Genomic DNA, 19,209 nt, shown 5'->3' with positions numbered 1-19,209 from the left:
TGTGTAATATTTTGACTGACAAACATACTGTTGTCATTTGTGTAATATTTTGACTGATAAAGATCCTGTCATCATATTATGTGTAATATTTTGACTGACAAACATACTGTTGTCGTCATATTATGTGTAATATTTTGACTGACGAAGATCCCGTTGTCGTCATATTATGTGTAATATTTTGCATGTTTGTAGCAAGAAGAAAAGATGTTTATTCAAACTCCATGTATGATCCTGTAGACAGAGGAGGGAAGACACCCCCCTTCCCACCGTACGACCCCCTCAATGACCCTCACCTCACAGAATACTTCGACAGACGCTTTGGACTCATACAGGCAGCTTCAGCTACGGTAAGTATAATGAGAGAGTTTGAACAACAGCTGGATCATTTAATAGCTGATATCAAAAATTAAAAAATTATTTTAATTTGATTTGTACCTCTCAGCCAAATTGCTACAATTAATAATGTAAAAAGAAGAATTTTTCCCTTTACATAAATATTCTCATAGAATAATTGAATGATGGTAATTTTAAAGAAAAAGAAACAGGAGTATGATTTTGTTTTTATGCATTTGTTACTGGTACATGGTGTTTTAATGTTTTAAATATGTATTGTGTTTTCCTGTACAGAAACGAGGCTGGGGGTCGCGACCTTCCAGCGCCAGTAGTTATATGTCTGGAGGCAGTAAAAGAATTAAAAAGTCGAGTGGCATAGGAAGTTCCTCTGGTGAAAAGTCTACGTTGTACAAGGTCGCTGTTCTCACAGGGGACCTCAAAAATGCAAGCACAGATGCCAAAGTAAGATTTATAAATAAACGCCTCTACATTTAATTAACTGTATAAATCCACAAAAAAACCTATCCACAAATAAGCCTCTTCTTCGAATCATCAAGTTTAAAAGTGGTTCACAAATAAGCCCGGGGGGGGGGGGGGGGGGGGGGGGGGGGCGCTTAATTATTTGAAGATAAATACAGTACTAAACCAGTACACTAGGGGGGCTTATTTGAGGATAAATACAGTACTAAACCAGTACACTAGGGGGGCTTATTTGAGGATAAATACAATACTAAACCAGTACACTAGGGGGAGGGGGGCTTATTTGAGGATAAATACAGTACTAAACCAGTACACTAGGGGGAGGGGGCTTATTTGAGGATAAATACAGTACTAAACCAGTACACTAGGGGAAGGGGGGCTTATTTGAGGATAAATACAGTACTAAACCAGTACACTAGGGAGGTTTATTTGAGGATAAATACAGTACTAAACCAGTACACTAGGGGGGCTTATTTGAGGATAAATACAGTACTAAACCAGTACACTAGGGGGAGGGGGGCTTATTTGAGGATAAATACAGTACTAAACCAGTACACTAGGGGGAGGGGGGTTTATTTGAGGATAAATACAGTACTAAACATTTACACTAGGGGGAGGGGGGTTTATTTGAGGATAAATACAGTACTAAACCAGTACACTAGGGGGGCTTATTTGAGGATAAATACAGTACTAAACCAGTACACTAGGGGGGCTTATTTGAGGATAAATACAGTACTAAACCAGTACACTAGGGGGAGGGGGGCTTATCTGAGGATAAATACAGTACTAAACCAGTACACTAGGGGGGCTTATTTGAGGATAAATACAGTACTAAACCTTTACACTAGGGGGAGGGGGCTTATTTGAGGATAAATACAGTACTAAACCTTTACACTAGGGGAGGGGAATTATTTGAGTATGTGCATTGATTGGAGTAGTTTCAAATTCACCAAAATGCTATGTTCCTAGTGTCTGGCTATTTGTACGAATCCATGAACAATTCTTGTTTTTTTCCCCCAGGTTTTCATCACTCTAAAGGGGCTTAAGGGCAAGATACCTAAAACAAGGCTGACCAAGAAAGCTGGCTCAGTAAAATCCAACAAAGATGTTGCTTTCAGATTCTCCCGGGATAGTACTCACATTTTCAAAGTCCGCGGACCGAATGTGGGCAACCTCAAGTCGGTCATTATTGAGGTGAGGGTCATGTGGTAAAATTACCGTATGAAAAATCTTTGTTCTAAAATATTGTTTGAAATGCCTAATCAGTAAGAAGATCTGCTGATGTAGGAACTATGTTTATATTGAACTTCCATAAATTGATACTGAATTTGTTTTCCATTCTTGGTAAGGAATCTACTGGTATTAAAACATTTTGACTATTAAAGGTGTATTATGAAATTGATATCCCATTAACTTTTTCCAGGCACAAAAATGTGTGTAAATGTTCAGAGATCATTATAGAAATATAAGGTTTGCGGTAAATTCATGGTTTGAAAATGACCTCTCATTTCCATACATAAGGAGATACTTTGCTTTTGAGAATCGAAAAAAAAGGCATATACATGCTATTTAGAGATCTGATTTTTTTTTTTTTTTTTTTTTTTTTCGTAAACAGCACAATGGTACAAAGAAAGAGGATGCCTGGTTTTTAAGGGAGATTGAAGTTGTTCACGTCAAGACGAAAAAGAGCTGGGTGTTTGTGTGTAACCAATGGCTGTCCCTGGTCCACGGCGACCAACAGACGCAACGTGAACTTTTCCCTCGCATGTCACCTAAAACAAGTAAGTTGTCCTAGCAACGGTGTGTGAAATCTCCAATAGTTCACTCATATACCACCTCAAACTGAAGTGAAACAGGAAGTTAAGCTACAGAAATACACATTGCTAGAAACAGATTATAATCTTATTTTCATAAATTGCATTGTGTTACAGCTTATGAGATCGTGGCAGTTACCGGGGACAAGATGAACGCCGCAACGAATGCCAATGTGTATTTGACAATTTATGGTAGAACTGGTGCTACTGAAAAAATACCACTGAAAAACAACACTGGCAAAATGTTTGAACGAGGCAGTAGTGACATTTTCAAAGTGAACACAAGATGTGTAGGTCCGATGCGTAAAGTGCGTGTTGAACATGATAACACAGGGCTCGGCGCTGGCTGGTACTTGGAAAGGGTAAGCTTTGTTTTACATGTATGGTATTTCTCTCATATTCATACCGTATCACTCGATCAAAGCTATGTATCCTGTGGGTTTCAGTCACAAGTTGTAATTAGCTTTGATTGTTGATCCAATCCAATTCGACTTTAAAAAAAAAAAATTAAAATCCTAATTTTATTTTTTATGGACCTGCACAGTATATGCACAAATTTATGGTATTTCTCTATCCATAATGCATCACTCGATCAAAACTATTGGCCTACATTAATATAGGTTTAATAGTATTGAAAATTCCCCCCCATTTGCTTAAATTTTCCCCATAATATTCATTAATATTTTAATTTTGGAAATAGTAATTGGAAGTGAATCTGGAGCTTGTTTGTTTTTGAAACACATCATCTCACAAATATAGGTCACCATCACTATTTTTAGAATCTGAATATAACAATATTGCCTGCATTTTCCTGAATAAAGTACATGTACTCCATATATTTTTTATCAAAACTCCTGCAATGTTGCCTCTTTATCATGTGACATGATGATGTCATGCAATGTTAGTTGTGGTTACCTTGGTAACAGAATTTTTATTTTGACATGTTTTTATTATCGGTAGATTGTCGTATCCGACATGAAGCACCAACAGTGGAAATACTTTTTCCCGTGCGGACAATGGCTTGCACGGGATGAGGGAGATGGCGCCATCTGTCGGGACCTCATTGGCAGCAAAGACCCGTTTGGTATCAGAAAAGGTAAGTATTGGTATATTATTTGTTAATTTAAACAAATCATGACGTAAAATGTTAATCAAGAAGCTCCCAAAATTATACTGAAGTTCTCCGATAATTTCATACTTCCAAACATGTATGAAAATGTCACAAAGTGGTTGTCTAATGGTGTCTGGTGTATATATTTGTTTGAATATTCATTTGGTATACAACTTATTTGACAATGAAGGGTGTTAAAATAGATAGAAAAAAATTTGTTTTAGGAAGATTTTTTTAACTAGAAAAACATTGTGTTTTTATATAAAAACAATAGCTGGAAAATATTGTTTTTTGTGTACTTTTGTTTGTTTTTTTATGCAGAATTGAGCCTATTGCATTGGGAATGTAAAAAATGTACTTATAAAAATAGGGTACAGTTGTTTGGAAGGAGCAATATGATACGTTATGCAATTATTTTGCACCTTCTTTTTCCAATTTTTTTTTCTTCTAAAATTTAATTTTTCTACTGTAGAGAGCAAGTATAAAATCACAGTCTACACTGGTGATAATCGGGGAGCTGGTACAGACGCCAACGTATACGTCACAATATTTGGGGAAGTTGGAGACTCTGGAGAGAAACGACTTGACTCAACTTCGAACAATTACAGACGAGGAAAGTAAGTGTATATCTTGTTAAATAAAAATCTTCCTACCTGGAGGAAACATGAAAAACCGTGAAAATAATATATAATAATGTATGGAATAAGTTAATGCATGTGTATAAATAAACAGACCTTTAAAATATACTACGTTAAGGAAAATATTGGTATTCCAGAATTAGTCTGAAGATTTGGATTGTTGGATTGTGTACTTACCTCCCTTTACACATCAGATTGCCAAAAATGTATATAATAGTGTTCTACTACAATAATTTTTATGGGCCAATTTTTTATGGAGATGAGTCTCTGATTAATATTCTCAGGAAATTTTACCAGTGTTATCATCATTTCCTTTTATATACTTATATATTTTCTATATCATTATTAATCAAATTCTAATAAATTTTTGTATTTTACAATATATTACACTTTAAATCAAAGTCTAACAATTGGTTAACAGTAGAATGTATAATATTAAACTTATAATATTAAAAATTAAATTATATTATATTAACTACCCCGTAATGTTAGTTACAGATCACATACTTGTATATCCAGCAATTAGCCCATGTAAGGTAGTAAATGTCTATTGCAGTTCAGTAAAAATGATACAAAATATTATTTTCCTTTTTCCTGCACTGTAATAAGCCCACCTCTACTTGAAGTCAAAGTTCAATTGTTAGCCTCCTTGGGTTTATCACAGGATCTTTACAGGTACTGTAAATAAATTCCAAACAATTCAATTGTTTTAAGTGTTGACATTATTCTTTTCCCTTGCAGGTCTGATGAGTTCATGGTGAAGGCGCCATGTTTGGGGAGGTTGGAACGTATCCGGATTGGACATGACAATTCAGGATTTGGTCCAGGCTGGTTCTTGGACAAGGTGGGTTTAGGTTTCCATGTCATTTTTTGGACCAAGGTTTCTGACCAAGGTGTCTGACCAAGGTGTCTGGCCAAGGTGTCTGACCAAGACTTGTACCCTCTCTACACTTTTCAGCTGGTTGTAAAAATAGTTTTTAACCTTTTATAGAATTTAAACAGAATATAGAAAAAGATTCTGTGTTAAAATTTTTTTTTCAAGTTATCATATTGGATATGTATTTATGGAAACAGAAAGTAGTTCTATATATAGACACTCAAATACAGTTTTTTTGTATATCGGGGCACAGATGTGACAAAAACCAAGTGCTCTTTTCAGGTGTTATAAGATGTAAATGGGAACTATCCATGTCAATGCATAAAAATAACTGGAAAGTGATAATCAAGTTGTAATTGCCTAAGTTTCTGATTAGTTGAAATTATAAAGTGATGTCATAATATTATACAGTCTCTTAGTTGATTACCATCAAATAATCACTGGTATGTAAAAGAATAAAAAAACAATAACAAAAATGGATGAATAATCTAGATGAAAAAAAGTGTAAACAAGATGAATCAGACCTTCCTAGATATATCAGTTATACATAGGGGTCAGGGGTCATTGTAAACCAGGGTCAGATTAGACAGTGAAGTCATCATTGTAAGGTCAGATTAGACAGTGAAGTCATCATTGTAAGGTCAGATTAGACAGGGAAATCATCATTGTAAGGTCAGATTAGACAAGGAAGTCATCATTGTAAGGTCAGATTAGACAGTGAATTCATCATTGTAAGGTCAGATTAGACAGGGCAGTCATCATTGTAAGGTCAGATTAGACAGTGAAGTCATCATTGTAAGGTCAGATTAGACAGTGATGTCATCATTGTAAGGTCAGATTAGACAGTGAAGTCATCATTGTAAGGTCAGATTATACAGTGAAGTCATCATTGTAAGGTCAGATTAGACAGTGAAGTCATCATTGTAAGGTCAGATTAGACAGGGATGTCATCATTGTAAGGTCAGATTAGACAGGGAAGTCATCATTGTAAGGTCAGATTAGACAGTGAAGTCATCATTGTAAGGTCAGATTAGACAGGGAAGTCATCATTGTAAGGTCAGATTAGACAGTGATGTTATCATTGTAAGGTCAGATTAGACAGTGATGTCATCATTGTAAGGTCAGATTAGACAGTGATGTCATCATTGTACGGTCAGAATAGACAGTGATGTCATCATTGTAAGGTCAGATTAGACAGGGACGTCATCATTGTAAGGTCAGATTAGACAGGGAAATCATCATTGTAAGGTCAGATTAGACAGGGAAGTCATCATTGTAAGGTCAGATTAGACAGGGAAGTCATCATTGTAAGGTCAGATTAGACAGTGAATTCATCATTGTAAGGTCAGATTAGACAGGGCAGTCATCATTGTAAGGTCAGATTAGACAGTGAAGTCATCATTGTAAGGTCAGATTAGACAGTGATGTCATCATTGTAAGGTCAGATTAGACAGTGAAGTCATCATTGTAAGGTCAGATTAGACAGTGAAGTCATCATTGTAAGGTCAGATTAGACAGTGAAGTCATCATTGTAAGGTCAGATTAGACAGGGATGTCATCATTGTAAGGTCAGATTAGACAGGGAAGTCATCATTGTAAGGTCAGATTAGACAGTGAAGTCATCATTGTAAGGTCAGATTAGACAGGGAAGTCATCATTGTAAGGTCAGATTAGACAGTGATGTCATCATTGTAAGGTCAGATTAGACAGGGAAATCATCATTGTAAGGTCAGATTAGACAGGGATGTCATCATTGTAAGGTCAGATTAGACAGGGAAGTCATCATTGTAAGGTCAGATTAGACAGTGAAGTCATCATTGTAAGGTCAGATTAGACAGTGATGTCATCATTGTACGGTCAGAATAGACAGTGATGTCATCATTGTAAGGTCAGATTAGACAGGGACGTCATCATTGTAAGGTCAGATTAGACAGGGAAATCATCATTGTAAGGTCAGATTAGACAGGGAAGTCATCATTGTAAGGTCAGATTAGACAGTGAAGTCATCATTGTAAGGTCAGATTAGACAGTGAAGTCATCATTGTAAGGTCAGATTAGACAGGGAAGTCATCATTGTTAGGTCAGATTAGACAGGGAAGTCATCATTGTAAGGTCAGATTAGACAGTGAAGTCATCATTGTAAGGTCAGATTAGACAGGGATGTTATCATTGTATGTTAGATAAGATAGGGAAGTCATCATTGTTAGGTCAGATTAGACAGTGAAGTCATCATTGTAAGGTCAGATTAGACAGGGAAATCATCATTGTAAGGTCAGATTAGACAGTGAAGTCATCATTGTAAGGTCAGATTAGACAGGGAAATCTTCATTGTAAGGTCAGATTAGACAGGTAAGTCATCATTGTAAGGTCAGATTAGACAGGGACGTCATCATTGTAAGATAAGATTAGACAGTGAGGTCATCATTGTAAGGTCAGATTAGACAGTGAAGTCATCACTGTAAGGTCAGATTAGACAGTGAAGTCATCATTGTAAGGTCAGATTAGACAGTGAAGTCATCATTGTAAGGTCAGATTAGACAGTGAAGTCATCATTGTAAGGTCAGATTAGACAGTGATGTCTTCATTGTAAGGTCAGATTAGACAGTGATGTCATCATCGAAAGGTCAGATTAGACAGGGAAGTCATCATTGTAAGGTCAGATTAGACAGGGAAGTCATCATTGTAAGGTCAGATTAGACAGGGAAGTCATCATTGTAAGGTCAGATTAGACAGTGAAGTCATCATTGTAAGGTCAGATTAGACAGGGAAGTCATCATTGTCAGGTCAGATTAGACAGGGAAGTCATCATCGTAAGGTCAGATTAGACAGGGAAGTCATCATTGTAAGGTCAGATTAGACAGGGAAGTCATCATTGTAACGTCAGATTAGACAGGGAAGTCATCATTGTAAGGTCAGATTAGACAGGGAAGTCATCATTGTAAGGTCAGATTAGACAGTGAAGTCATCATTGTAAGGTCAGATTAGACAGTAAAGTCATCATTGTAAGGTCAGATTAGACAGTGAAGTCATCATTTTAAGGTCAGATTAGACAGGGATGTCATTATTGTAAGGTCAGATTAGACAGGGAAGTCGTCATTGTAAGGTCAGATTAGACAGGGAAGTCATCATTGTAAGGTCAGATTAGACAGGGAAGTCATCATTGAAAGGTCAGATTAGACAGGGAAGTCATCATTGTAAGGTCAGATTAGACAAGGAAGTCATCATTGTAAGGTCAGATTAGACAGTGAAGTCATCATTGTAAGGTCAGATAAGATAGGGAAGTCATTATTGTAAGGTCAGATTAGACAGTGAAGTCATTGGTGTGAACAGAAAATAAGGCTGTCTTGACCAGTATTTATGTATACAATGCATTAGTTGTACTTTTGAGTCTGAATCATTGGCCTGGCTTGTTTTCTGTAAAATACATCTAAAATCAGGTGGCAACTTGTGTGTGTGATTTAAAGCTTTGGAATAAAGCCAAAGTATTGTCGGATCTATAGATAAGAAGTACCACATAACCATCGTTATCAGTGACATAACACTCATTACAGTAATTGTGTTGTGAATGTACAGATTGTATGTATTAAATTAGCATCTAGCTGAGCTCTGATAGGCTATATGTTCTCATTGTTTCAATTGTAATATTCCAAAATTACATAGAGAAAAAAAGTTTGGAGTTGTTGACATGATTCCTCGGTGGCCGAGTGGTTAAGGTGTCCTGACAGTTAATTACTAGCACTCTACCTCTGGGTTGCGAGATTGAAACCTACGTGGGGCAGTTGCCTGGTACTCACCGTAGGCCGGTGGTTTTTCTCCGGGTACCCCAGCTTTCCTCCACCTCCAAAACCTGGCACATCCTTAAATGGCCCTGGCTGTTAATAGGACATTAAACAAACATGAACCAAAATGATATCTCACAGATTGATAAGATTTCTTGCTCTCTTATGAAAGAGATCTTGCAGCATGACCACTTCCTACACAGTGATGCTATAATTCTAAGTATAAGATATCCTGTTCTGTTATAAAAGGCCTTTCCCTAGTGACAAGTTCCTACACAGTGATATTTCTACTAGTTGATAAGATGTGTTGTTCTCTCATAAAAGGTCTTACTCTAGTGACAAGTTCCTACACTGTGGTGCGCTCCCTGATTGATAAGATGTGTTGTTCTCTCAGAAAAGGTCTTACTCTAGTGACAAGTTCCTACACTGTGGTGCGCTCCCTGATTGATAAGATGTGTTGTTCTCTCAGAAAAGGTCTTACTCTAGTGACAAGTTCCTACACGGTGGTGCACTCCCTGATTGATAAGATGTGTTGTTCTCTCATAAAAGGTCTTACTCTAGTGACAAGTTCCTACACTGTGGTGCGCTCCCTGATTGATAAGATGTGTTGTTCTCTCATAAAAGGTCTTACTCTAGCGACAAGTTCCTACACTGTGGTGCGCTCCCTGATTGATAAGATGTGTTGTTCTCTCATAAAAGGTCTTACTCTAGTGACAAGTTCCTACACTGTGGTGCGCTCCCTGATTGATAAGATGTGTTGTTCTCTCAGAAAAGGTCTTACTCTAGCGACAAGTTCCTACACTGTGGTGCGCTCCCTGATTGATAAGATGTGTTGTTCTCTCATAAAAGGTCTTACTCTAGTGACAAGTTCCTACACGGTGGTGTTATGATTCCATGTAGTGTAAATCATCCTCCCCTCTCTTCCCTGTAGACTAAGCAGTGCTGAGTATGTTTATCTAAACGCCATCTGGTGGTGCACAAATAGTCACCAGGTGGAGCCTCTGTGTTTTCAAGACGTAAACTGACATGAGTCAAGGCAACAAGTATTCATGCTGGGTCATTGTGACCTATATAATGCTATCAAGGTCATATGAAAAGAGTGGAATTCAGGATATAGCAATATCAGTATTGATTACAAATAATAAAGATAAAGACATATTGGAAATATATTTCTATTGCAATATTTTGAACTGCAATTTCTTCCTTTGTGAATTGATTGATTTTTTTTTTCTGGAGTCTTTCTTAAAAATGTATGTCAATACCAGTACATGTCATCAATATTATGATATATATAGAGCCCTGTCCCATCTATCCTGTATACAAACATACAAAATCTATTTGTCGTAGCCGATAGCCAACATAGTATGGGATGATCTCCCTGCTAATAGATGAAATATCATCAAAACATTTCAAATATAAAAAATATTCAATTTTATTGTATTTGCATTGCTGACAGCCTTTCACAATTGTACATGTATTCTCATTGTCCCTGTTGGAGAGAAACTAGTCTTAGCATTCCTGTACACATTTAATTTCACAACCTGTCTTTGATACACTGGAATTCTTCAACAGAAACATTCTTCAAACAGGAGTTATCTCCCATTGTTAATATGTTAATTACATTCTGTACAAATCTTTCCATTCATTCCTGAAATTCATGCACAAACTATATTTTTTGTTCATTCACATTTTTTCTTTAAATTATTATTTATTAAATAATTTATCAAAATTATTGTTTTATGACTGTCTCCGACAGTTAATCACAGTTATCTTTCCTTCTCTAGAGTTTTCTCCCCTTGCACATTGTTGCCATTATTTTTTTGTCATTGTATCACAAAAAAGGATATCTCCCCTTTTCTTTGTCAGTTCCTGCAGGAGTTATCTCCCCTTTGTTTTGTTTCATCGCCATTTGCTTTGTTAGAGTTATCTCCCCCTGTATGAGAAAGGATATCTTCCCATTTGTATCCTTAATACACAATGTTCTCTACTCTTGAAGGGGAAAATATATCCTGCTTTCTGTCTGTTAATTGTCCTTATATTAAACTCATTGACATTCTTCACTTTCCTTCTGTTATCACAGAGTGATATTTGTTGTAGAGATTCTAACCTCCTTGTCACATAAGCTTCTGTTTCTGGTCAGATAAACTGGTCAGGGTATTTTGACACCACACTCATACCAGCTTGCAACAGGAGTCAGGATGGGAGACATGTTGGCAAGGTGGGGCTCCTGACCCCAGTCTGCTCGCATATATGCTGTGGAAAAACAACAATATGTTTATAAATGTATAATGGCATGTTTAATTGAAGAAATCAACATTTATGCTGCAATCAAATTTTTGTTGTAAATGTTTTTTGATCTACAGGCATGGCTTACTGTCTGCATTCTCTCCCTCCTATCCCTTCACATTCTCAGCAACTCCTTAAAGCACCATCCCCATTTTGTCAACCCCTTTTTCCTAATCCCCATTCTGACCAACCCCTACCTCAACCTCATTCTAAACAATACTGTGTGCTATTCCCCATTCTAACCAACTCCCTGACCCCTCTCTCCATTCCTACCAACCCCTTTGTCACATTCCCATTCTCACCAAACCCAGTCTCTATCCAATACTCACCCACCCCGGTCCCTTTGCTATTCTCACAACCCTCTGCCTCTGCCCTATTAAAACAAAATTATTTCATCTTCCCATTCTCACCGATTGTCACCAATTCCTGTCTCTACCTTATTATCAATCCCATTCTCACCAACACCTTAATTTGCTATTTCCCAATTCTCACTAATCCTGGTGGTCTCCCCATCTGACCAATTCCTTGCCCCCTTCCCATACTCACCAACCTCCTACCCCCACCACTTTTTCACTAACACGTTGTCCGTTTTCCATCTCATTAACCCCCTGCCCCCTCCCATTTCATGAAACCTTGAGCCCTCCCAAATATCACTGGCTCCTGCCCTCTCCCCATTCACACCACCTGCCCCATTTTCACTAACCCATGCCCTCTCCACATTCTCACTAACCCCCTGCCCTCTCCCAATTCTCACTAACCTCCTGCCCTCTCCCCATTCTCACTAGCCCCCTGCCCTCTCCCCATTCTCACTAGCCCCCCTGCCCTCTCCCCATTCTCACTAACCCCTTGCCCTCTCCCCATTCTCACTAACTCCCTGCCCTCTCCCCATTCTCACTAACCTCCTGCCCTCTCCCCATTCTCACTAGCCCCCTGCCCTCTCCCCATTCTCACTAGCCCCCTGCCCTCTCCCCATTCTCACTAACCCCTTGCCCTCTCCCCATTCTCACTAACTCCCTGCCCTCTCCCCCATTCTCACTAACCCCCTGCCCTCTCCCTATTCTCACTAGCCCCCTGCCCTCTCCCCATTTTCACTAGCCCCCTGCTCCCTCCCCATTTTCACTAGCCCCCTGCCATCTCCCCATTCTCACTGACCCCTTGCCCTCTCCCCATTCTCCCCAACTCCTCGTCCTGATTCTTCCATGACCTGATGTGAGAAGAACTAAAACACTTTAAGATGGTTTTTGTTTTTGTTGACCGCAGAGTTAATGATATGGCTAATTGAAATATGATAAAAAAATAAACCCAAGAAAGTACACATGATTGAGCTCAATTATCTGATCTGACTGCTTGCCAGCATATAACCTTGACAATTTATCATATTAGTTTATTATGGCCAAACGAACCTTAGATACCACCTGTTTACAGATATACCCCCTCCCTATTTATACTTGAAAACTCACCATGTGTTTATAGTCACAACAGTATTCCTATCTATAAAGGAAGTATATGTTTCCAGTAACCACCTGTCAAAACTATAAACCTGCTGGCCACTTGTCTACAGTGATATCCTGTCTATTGGTTTATCTGATTAAAAATTTACCAAGTAAAGTTTTTCTATATTTTTAAGATATTATGTTTACATGTTTTTAAATTGCTCTCTTGCTTAGAAAGATGAAGTTTTGTTTTCTAAGATTAAAAATCTAGATATCATCATTATATCAGTTTAACAAGATATAAAATGTGTCTTTGAAGACTTAAATTGACTATGAAGGAAACAGAATCTAATTTGTTTCCTCTTGGCATGGATCTCAGAGCAGATAATTTTACAGACAAAGAATGGCCAGTGCAGGAATACACCACACCAACAGTGCCAATTTATAAATCAAGTGTGAATCATGGCTGATTAGGGGCTGAAACAGACTAGACAAGTGTGAATTCTGGAGGATGTGGGGGTGGGGGTGGGGGTATCTGGTTGTAGTGTCGGAGAGGGTAGCTTTGAAAGTTCGAGGGGCTTAACAAATGGAAAGTCTAGGGTCTGGAGGATGTGGGGGTGGGGGTGGGGGTATCTGGTTGTAGTGTCGGAGACGGTAGCTTTGAAAGTTCGAGGGGCTTAACAAATGGAAAGTCTAGGGTCTGGAGGATGTGGGGGTGGGGGTGGGGGTATCTGGTTGTAGTGTCGGAGAGGGTAGCTTTGAAAGTTCGAGGGGCTTAACAAATGGAAAGTCTAGGGTCTGGAGGATGTGGGGGTGGGGGTGGGGGTATCTGGTTGTAGTGTCGGAGAGGGTAGCTTTGAAAGTTCGAGGGGCTTAACAAATGGAAAGTCTAGGGTCTGGAGGATGTGGGGTTGGGGTTATCTGATTGTAGTTTCGGTGAGAGTAGCTTTGAAAGTCTAGGGTCTAGGGGTGTGTGGGGTGGGGTATTCGGTTGTGGGAGAGGTTAGTTTTGAAAGCATTGGAGAGTGTGTAGTCTGGGGGATGTTGGACGGTGTGTAGTCTGGGGGATGTTGGATGGTGTGTAGTCTGGGAGATGTTGGATGGTGTGTAGTCTGGGAGATGTTGGATGGTGTGTAGTCTGGGGGATGTTGGATGGTGTGTAGTCTGGGGGATGTTGGATGGTGTGTAGTCAGGGGGATGTTGGATGGTGTGTAGTCTGGGGGATGTTGGATGGTGTGTAGTCTGGGAGATGTTGGATGATGTGTAGTCCGGGAGATGTTGGATAGTGTGTAGTCTGGGGGATGTTGGATGGTGTGTAGTCCGGGAGATGTTGGATGGTGTGTAGTCCGGGAGATGTTGGATGGTGTGTAGTCTGGGGGATGTTGGATGGTGTGTAGTCCGGGAGATGTTGGATGGTGTGTAGTCAGGGGGATGTTGGATTGTGTGTAGTCTGGGGGATGTTGGACGGTGTGTAGTCTGGGGGATGTTGGATGGTGTGTAGTCTGGGGGATGTTGGATTGTGTAGTCTGGGGGATGTTGGACGGTGTGTAGTCTGGGGGATGTTGGATGGTGTGTAGTCTGGGGGATGTTGGATGGTGTGTAGTCTGGGGATGTTGGATGGTGTGTAGTCTGGGGGATGTTGGACGGTGTGTAGTCTGGGGGATGTTGGACGGTGTGTAGTCTGGGGGATGTTGGATGGTGTGTAGTCTGGGGGATGTTGGACGGTGTGTAGTCTGGGGGATGTTGGACGGTGTGTAGTCTGGGGAATGTTGGATGGTGTGTAGTCTGGGGGATGTTGGACAGTGTGTAGTCTGGGGGATGTTGGACAGTGTGTAGTCTGGGGGATGTTGGACGGTGTGTAGTCTGGGGGATGTTGGACGGTGTGTAGTCTGGGGGATGTTGGATGGTGTGTAGTCTGGGGGATGTTGGACAGTGTGTAGTCTGGGGGATGTTGGACATGTGTGTAGTCTGGGGGATGTTGGACGGTGTGTAGTCTGGGGGATGTTGGATTGTGTGTAGTCTGGGGGATGTTGGATGGTGTGTAGTCTGGGGGATGTTGGACAGTGTGTAGTCTGGGGGATGTTGGATGGTGTGTAGTCTGGGGGATGTTGGATGGTGTGTAGTCTGGGGGATGTTGGATGGTGTGTAGTCTGGGGGATGTTGGACGGTGTGTAGTCTGGGAGATGTTGGACGGTGTGTAGTCTGGGGGATGTTGGATGGTGTGTAGTCTGGGGGATGTTGGATGGTGTGTAGTCTGGGGGATGTTGGATGGTGTGTAGTCTGGGGGATGTTGGACGGTGTGTAGTCTGGGGGATGTTGGACGGTGTGTAGTCTGGGGGATGTTGGATGGTGTGTAGTCTGGGGGATGTTGGATTGTGTAGTCTGGGGGATGTTGGACGGTGTGTAGTCTGGGGGATGTTGGATGGTGTGTAGTCTGGGGGATGTTGGATGGTGTGTAGTCTGGGGGATGTTGGATTGTGTAGTCTGGGGGATGTTGGACGGTGTGTAGTCTGGGGGATGTTGGACAGTGTGTAGTCTGGGGGATGTTGGACGGTGTGTAGTCTGGGGGATGTTGGACGGTGTGTAGTCTGGTGGATGTTGGATGGTGTGTAGTCTGGGGGATGTTGGATGGTGTGTAGTCTGGGGGATGTTGGATGGTGTGTAGTCTGGGGGATGTTGGATGGTGTGTAGTCAGGGGGATGTTGGATGGTGTGTAGTCTGGGGGATGTTGGATGGTGTGTAGTCTGGGAGATGTTGGATGATGTGTAGTCCGGGAGATGTTGGATAGTGTGTAGTCTCGGTGTGGGAGTAGTTAAGTTGGTGCATATAAAGGAGAGGGTGTGTGAAATGGTGACTAGACAATCGTAAATTCCAGAGGAAGGTGTTTTGAGTTTGATTGGGTGAGGTGGTACTTTTGGCCATTTAGGGATTATGATTTGATTCAAGTCAAACCTAACAAATCTGAATATAAAACAAATCAAATATGATTGACAAAAGTGGATTAGGTGTTAGCAATCAAATTTTCATTTTGTGTGTTTTCACAGAAAATATCTGGGCTAAAACATGACTGCAATTAAACAAAATGTTTTAATTTCATTGCAAATATTTCACTTACCTCTTGTTGAAGGGAAAAATGAAAACTCTTTTTCCACCAAGGCCTGCTTTTCTCTTGACCCGCCCACAAACTCACAATGATCCTCTCCATGTCCTCGTTCATCTGCAATGTCCAAAAACTCATCATCGAGGGAGTTTCCTAATAAAATCTTGTATTTGTCTTCAGAACACAAAATCACACCAACGAATCGGGCGGTTGTTCCGCTACAAACGCTGTTCTGTCGGACATATTGGAGTTTGTTACAGCTGTTTTTCACACTGTTATAACTGAAATTGTAAGCCATCCATTCTCCTGATTCCAACCTATGTTGTATGTATAAGTACTTTAGTGTAATCTCGTTTTTGGAGACTTTTTTCTCCATTGTTGATTGTTTAACACCCATAATCTGAATGTTCCGACTCATATTTGTAAGCATTGTAAATCTAGATTGCACACGATGAAGATTTTGCTGAATGGATCGGAATTTGGTTCCAACTTCTCGGTCATTTTGTGCCATGGAGTCTTTGATACGATCTAATTTTACGTCAAAAGCATTTTGCTTGAAATCAAAGTCACCGAAGTCTGCCTCAAGATCGTTTACACGCATTTCCACATCGGAGTTTTGGTTCCGTGACTTGTTGAGATGTCTGATTTGAGACTGAACTGCGTTTATGTCCTGTTGGAGATTTCCTATCATATTTTGACTCTCGTTGCGATAGCTCTGTAACGTCTGCTTGAATATATTAAGATAGCTACTTGACATATTATTATTTCTCTCCAAAATCGTCACTCTTTGTTCTAGAGCTGTAACTGAGGTATCCAGCCGTTCCTTCAGGTTGACCTGAATGTGTGTTTTTAGAATGTCAAGCTCATTCTGTAAGTGTGATGCTCGTTGAAGTGTATTTTGAGGTCCGTCCACTCGTCTGCTCAGCGACTCCAGTCCAGCTTTCAGGTCGGCAACCTGTTGTGTCATTAAGAGTCCAGCAGACAGAGATGACGTTCTCTCAGTTCTGTAAAATTCGGTCAGATTCTTTTTTAGTTCTGAAAACTTCATTTCAAGTTCCGAAAGTTTTTCAGTGACGTTGCATTGAGTTGTTTCCGTGTCCTGAGGCACAGTTGCTATAGCAACCTCTTCCTGCTGTTGTTGTACAGCCTTTTTAACAATGCGTTGTATTATAACTTGAAGTTGTTGAGATATTTCATTTGTAACCTGGTCTTTTTCCTTTGCTGTCAAACTGGACTGTGATCTGTTGGGGAATACCGATGACGAGTTCGATGACAATGAATCACTCAACGATTCATTCTCTGACAATGTATTTTCTGTTGATATGTTATATTGTAAAACACTTTCTGTCTGGTCAGTACCATCCGACACATTTCTTTGCTGTTCATCATCTGAAACACTGGAGGTGTTGGTGTCGGCTGTTAGATTGGAATGGTTCGTTGATGTGACGTTCACTTCAGAATCGCCCAATTCTTTCTCCAGTGCAATTTCATGTGTTCGCTCTTCCTCATTTCCCATGTTGATTCTGCCTGTTAATTTTTGGAGTGACCGAGCAAGTTGGTTGATATTCACTGAGTCAACTTCCAATAATTCATCAATTTCTTGGTCTTTTGTCCTAAGTAGAGAGTTATCCCCCTTTAGCAATAATTTCTGCAATGAAGAACTTTCCGATAACTCCTCCATGCCCGTGGCTGAACCTATCTCCTCGAGGTTCTGGGAATATAGATGGAAAAGTTCCTGTTCCAAACTCTGCATTAGATTTGCTTTTAGAATTTGAAACTCTTCCATCAGCAAGGGTTTGATAGGGTCCAATAATCTATCTGAGCCCTCAGATGATCTTGAACTTGATCTGCTTACAGATTCAAGTTTTGACTCAAATTCGTGATATTTTGATTCCAGATATCGGTTTTTCAATGTCATTGCACTCATTTGACTTTCCATGTTCCTGACCTTATTTGCCAGGTCGGCATATTGTGTCATGGCAGGCTGAATGCGTTGTGTGTCAATAACTCGTACATGATGTGTCATTTGTCGTAGCTGGGCCTCGAGGGACTGAATTTTGGCCAGAAGTGCCTCGTGGTTGTTACAGTTGTTTTTTATGCTATCCTTAGGAATAACGAGGCTTAAAACACATGTGTCCTGTGCTGAATTGTAGTACTGAGGAATTGCCCCCACAGGAACCACTTGGGACCAGCAAAGTAGAAAATAAGTCACAAATATAGTATACAAATATTCCATAGTTCTATCCAAGAATTACACAAAAGCTTGATTGTCTAATTCCACTCTTTAAAAGTTTTCGTAAGAAAGTTCCACGAAATCACTCAAAGAATCATGATCGTCATCCAATCTTTGTGTACCGAAGTTATTTACATTCAAATGTTGAAATCATTTCACACTATTGAATGTGAAGAGATGAGTTTAAATACAAAGTCTTAAAAAATGACAAATTTGTCACTTTCATGAATTTTACAGATATTATTTATCGGTGTTACAAAGATAATAAGCATGCTCTCTGCTGTAGTCTGTATAGTAAACTCTGTGGAGCTTCATGCTGGGGAGGAATTCATATCATTTTTACACGGAAACCGACACTTCCTCAAGTTTTTATCCTGTCGAGCAATCCCTCCTCACAGACCACCGATATATTACAACTGTTAAATGTTCATTTTTTTTCTTTCTGTCCAAGTTTAAACCAGATGTATCCAGTTTGTAAATACACAGATATTTTCAGTGTATCTTGTAAACATGGGTTCTGATGATTGTGTTGGGAGATTCGCTAGATCATTAGACATATTTCCATGCCGTTTGATGTGAGTTCTGTCTGTGGTGCCGGTGTGAAGTGAGAACTACTCCATATCCCACCAGCTAACTCTGATTGGTCTGGCAACATACCACAACCAATTCATTCACTGTTTACAAATGTCTATAATGGTCTCCATCCTCCCAGACATGCCCTCTTGTTTGTAATTTGATGGATCATTAGTTCTGGCACTGCACATTGGACTCTGGTCAAAAGAATTTTCTGCAGCGGGAAAGTTCTGCTGTTGTTTGTAAATAAATTAATGTTTTAACTGTGAGTCAGGTACTTAATACTGAACAAACAAATAGGTAGTTCTTACTGGGTGTAACCCAAACACAGTCCGACCCCCTACCCTCCCCCTCCCCCTCCCCCCTTCTCCCCACTCCCACCCTTTCCTCCTTCCTCCAGCCCAATGGCCCATCAGTCACCAAAGTTACTCATCCAGATTAAGTTTCCGATAAGATTAGATATTCTCTAGGTGTTCAATGTTTTTAATTGCAGATCATACTTTCGGTATTAGACTTGTGTGCGGTGATTAAAACATATTTTCAGATATTTGA

At 39.9% G+C, this 19,209-nt stretch overlaps 2 protein-coding genes across 6 annotated transcripts in view; one reads left to right on the top strand and one right to left on the bottom strand.

Moving 5' to 3' along the window:
• Positions 1 to 19,209, top strand: part of LOC117335400 (lipoxygenase homology domain-containing protein 1-like) — a 73,552-nt gene that overhangs the window by 11,696 nt on the left and 42,647 nt on the right. For all 5 annotated transcript variants that reach the window (XR_004534398.1, XM_033895365.1, XM_033895364.1 and 2 more), the window contains exons 4-11: positions 193 to 347; positions 628 to 795; positions 1,834 to 2,007; positions 2,429 to 2,594; positions 2,745 to 2,989; positions 3,588 to 3,723; positions 4,211 to 4,355; positions 5,118 to 5,220. Coding sequence is in view for 4 of the 5 variants with exons in the window: in XM_033895365.1 (XP_033751256.1) it covers positions 193 to 347; positions 628 to 795; positions 1,834 to 2,007; positions 2,429 to 2,594; positions 2,745 to 2,989; positions 3,588 to 3,723; positions 4,211 to 4,355; positions 5,118 to 5,220 (1,292 nt within the window). In the remaining variant the exon portion in view is untranslated. The remainder of the gene's footprint in view (positions 1 to 192; positions 348 to 627; positions 796 to 1,833; positions 2,008 to 2,428; positions 2,595 to 2,744; positions 2,990 to 3,587; positions 3,724 to 4,210; positions 4,356 to 5,117; positions 5,221 to 19,209) is intronic.
• LOC117335402 (putative leucine-rich repeat-containing protein DDB_G0290503) lies at positions 10,445 to 18,822 on the bottom strand. The gene is made up of 2 exons (XM_033895366.1): positions 15,867 to 18,822; positions 10,445 to 11,285 (listed from the first exon to the last, which is right to left on the bottom strand). Exons 1-2 carry the CDS (start codon positions 18,085 to 18,087, stop codon positions 11,182 to 11,184), a joined length of 2,325 nt encoding a protein of 774 aa, XP_033751257.1. The 5' UTR covers positions 18,088 to 18,822; the 3' UTR covers positions 10,445 to 11,181.

The sequence above is a fragment of the Pecten maximus genome, chromosome 10 (assembly GCF_902652985.1).
Source record: "Pecten maximus chromosome 10, xPecMax1.1, whole genome shotgun sequence".
NCBI lineage: Eukaryota > Metazoa > Mollusca > Bivalvia > Pectinida > Pectinidae > Pecten > Pecten maximus.
The sequence above is the reverse complement of the archived record's forward strand: the minus strand, read 5'-3'. Positions and strand labels throughout refer to the sequence as shown.